The sequence below is a fragment of the Spinacia oleracea genome, chromosome 4 (assembly GCF_020520425.1).
Source record: "Spinacia oleracea cultivar Varoflay chromosome 4, BTI_SOV_V1, whole genome shotgun sequence".
In the NCBI taxonomy this organism is placed as follows: Eukaryota; Viridiplantae; Streptophyta; class Magnoliopsida; order Caryophyllales; family Amaranthaceae; genus Spinacia; species Spinacia oleracea.
This window is the reverse complement of record NC_079490.1, coordinates 151,832,937-151,835,792: the sequence shown is the minus strand read 5'-3', so window position 1 is coordinate 151,835,792 and position 2,856 is coordinate 151,832,937. Positions and strand designations below refer to the sequence as shown.

General features: G+C 37.5%; 1 protein-coding gene across 1 annotated transcript; it reads right to left on the bottom strand.

The window, feature by feature from the left end:
• Window positions 1-450: 450 nt before the first annotated feature.
• LOC130459275 (uncharacterized) lies at window positions 451-2,579 on the bottom strand. The gene has a single exon (XM_056826541.1). It carries the CDS (start codon window positions 2,485-2,487, stop codon window positions 1,570-1,572), a length of 918 nt encoding a protein of 305 aa, XP_056682519.1. The 5' UTR covers window positions 2,488-2,579; the 3' UTR covers window positions 451-1,569.
• Window positions 2,580-2,856: the final 277 nt, after the last annotated feature.

The window sequence follows — 2,856 nt, the reverse complement described above, 5'->3', positions numbered from 1 at the left end:
TGGAAGAAGATGAAGAGGAAGAAGAAAATTGAGTAGGATGAAAATGAGACGTTTTATTATTACCGTTTATGTGTAACAAAAAGTTGTCAAGAAGAAAATGGAAATGTATTATGACGGAAATTGTCCATTGACAATGGATAACATTATCTAAAAAATTGTAAACTTTTTAAGTTTAATATTATAATTATTAAAATGAAATTATGGTAATAAAGTTGTAACTAAAATAAAAGTCAAAAAAAAAAATCTCTATAAGTTCCAATAAGATAAGATGCAAAAAGTAATTAAATCTATTAACAACATTCAAATAAGAAAATAAAAACTATTTTAAACAAAATGACATGATAATTAATATATTCAAACTATTATATAAGAAATACTTAACATGACACGAGGGTTTGCGTCTTTTAGTATTTGAGAATTAGTTTTTGGCTATTTAGGCTTATAAGCAGTATTAAACCTTTGAACGAATTGTGAAAATAAAAGTATTTTTTTATTTTTTTTGACAGGTGTGAAAGAGGAGCACCAGACTCCCAATCAGATACAAATACTAACACAGTGAAAGTCTCTTAATCTAGAATTTATTTTACTTAGTATAATCCTACCATCCTATTTGTTCCTTGCTAGTTGCTACTTGCTACTACAGTAGATTCTTGTTGGATTGCTATTGCCGTCTACCCCTTCCAGTTGACAGTGAATGAGGCCAACATTATCGCCCTTCCATTCTCCTTTCGTTTTCACCGTTTTGCACTCCCAACGTAACATTTCCTTTTTTTCTTGTCACTCTTCTTGTCTCAAATCCAGGAGGTTCCTCGAGATTCTTACTAGATTCAAAACTAGGTGGTTCAGAAGGCTCCTCCTCATTCATCTTTCTCATTCCTTTCCTTTGATTTGTAGATTTTCCCATCTCTCTGACATTGAGGTTTTTCCCCTTGAAAGTCATCTCATTTCTCATGCACCAGATGGACCAGAGGGTGACAATGAAGTAACAGTCCTTGCTATTCTCCTCGTCTTCCTGCTTTCTGAACATGTGAAGCCAGTTCCAAATTCAGCTAGAGATAGGGATATTTGTTTCGTATTCTGTTCTCAGCCCCAGTCTCCCTACAGCCCAAATTCGTTTACTGACAGGGCAATCCCTTCATAATAGAGTGCAAGATAGTTTATGGGTTATGTCCATTCTTTTGTAAGAAACTTAAAAACAAATAAGCGATAGAATTATAAGTCCTTTATAGTGATCAATGCCACCATCAACAATGTACTTAATCAAACATCAAGCCAGATAGCCATTTCTTAAAGCAAACTTCTTCTCTATTATTTATGGAGTATAAAGTTTCTCTTAATCATAACAAACCATCTTCACCAAAACCAAACCAACCCAAGAAATTAGAAATTAGAAAAAGAAAAACAAAAAAAATTATTGTATCAATCCATTTTGTCTTCTAAATTACTTTTTCCCCAATGCTAGATGAGGCACGAGGACATTACAAATTACAAAGGAGGAGAGATCAAACATGCATGTGACATATTGTATACAAACTTCCAGTCTTTATTACTACATGAAGATCTAAGTTTTTAATGTCCCAACACATGATCATTTGCTATATCCAACTCAAACTCTTTTTCTTGACCCTCCATAGCATGACAAGCTTTACATGTCGCCACTACCGACCTCAACATTTTGTACAATAAACTTCCATGACCATTATTATTATTATTATTATTATTATTATGATCACCACCACGCTTTCCTTTACTCCCGACATCCCTCATCATCGTCGGACTCGTACCGGTCCCACCACCATTCTCCCTCCTCCCTCGGCGCGACTGGCTTGGGCCAAGTACGGGAATGGCCGTTATGAATTGCCACCTTTGGGACGACCCTGACGTACCAAACTTGTAATATTTTCCTAAGGGGGAACTCGAACTCGAAACGCTTTTTTCCTTTACACTATGCATCCTCTTCTGTAACATTTTCCTCTCGGAATTAACCTCGCTGCAGCTAGTCCTAGCAATGCTACTTGTACTGGCGCACGTGCTACCTCCGCTGCTGCTGTTGGTGCTATTACTTCTAGAAGATACTAGAGAGTAATCTTTGCTACTGCAGTGTTGACTACTACTTCCACTGCTAACACTCCCGGCGCTTGTCCCTCTAGATAGGGACAGGGTGACAACAGCAGCCGGGCCCATGTTCTCTCGTCCAGAGAATGAGGCCCGGCTGCTGCTTGTTGTCTGCACGACAGGAAAGTCGTGCGGAAGGAGGCGGCCGTTGAGGAAGAATTGATCAGCTGGGGAGGTACTGGTAGTAGAGTAGTCATCAAGTGATAAGTTGTTTTTGGTGACGTCACTAGAGGCCGTGGTTGGTGAATCTAGTGTTACACACGACCCGAACTCGAATTCCGATTGATCGTCGGCCGGCGTTCCCGGAAAAGAGAACATTTCAGGTGAAGGGGACGATGGAGTGTCAATTTTATTATGGGGAAGAGACTCCATTGTTTTTGTTGTACTTGTACTGTGTTACTCTTCTGATTTTCTGTGTGACCAAATTCGAGTGTTATATACCAAGTAAGTAAATCAAATCGCTCGGTTTATTTATTTGTTTTCTATAAATTAGGAAATCATTTATGAGTGGAACCGGGGAACAGGGAAAAAGCAAGATGGGCCCAATGTTACAAAGGTAAAAATGAGGGCCAAGAAAATCATATCAGTCTTACTTGCCAACTCATTCACTCTACTTCAATAAAACGCCAATGTTTGGCTTTATTTCTACTCCCTCTTTATATAAATAAAAAAATTTATCAAAATTAATTTTGATAAACATATTTTCACAATTCTACAAGGTGTGTGATATATGTTACTGTA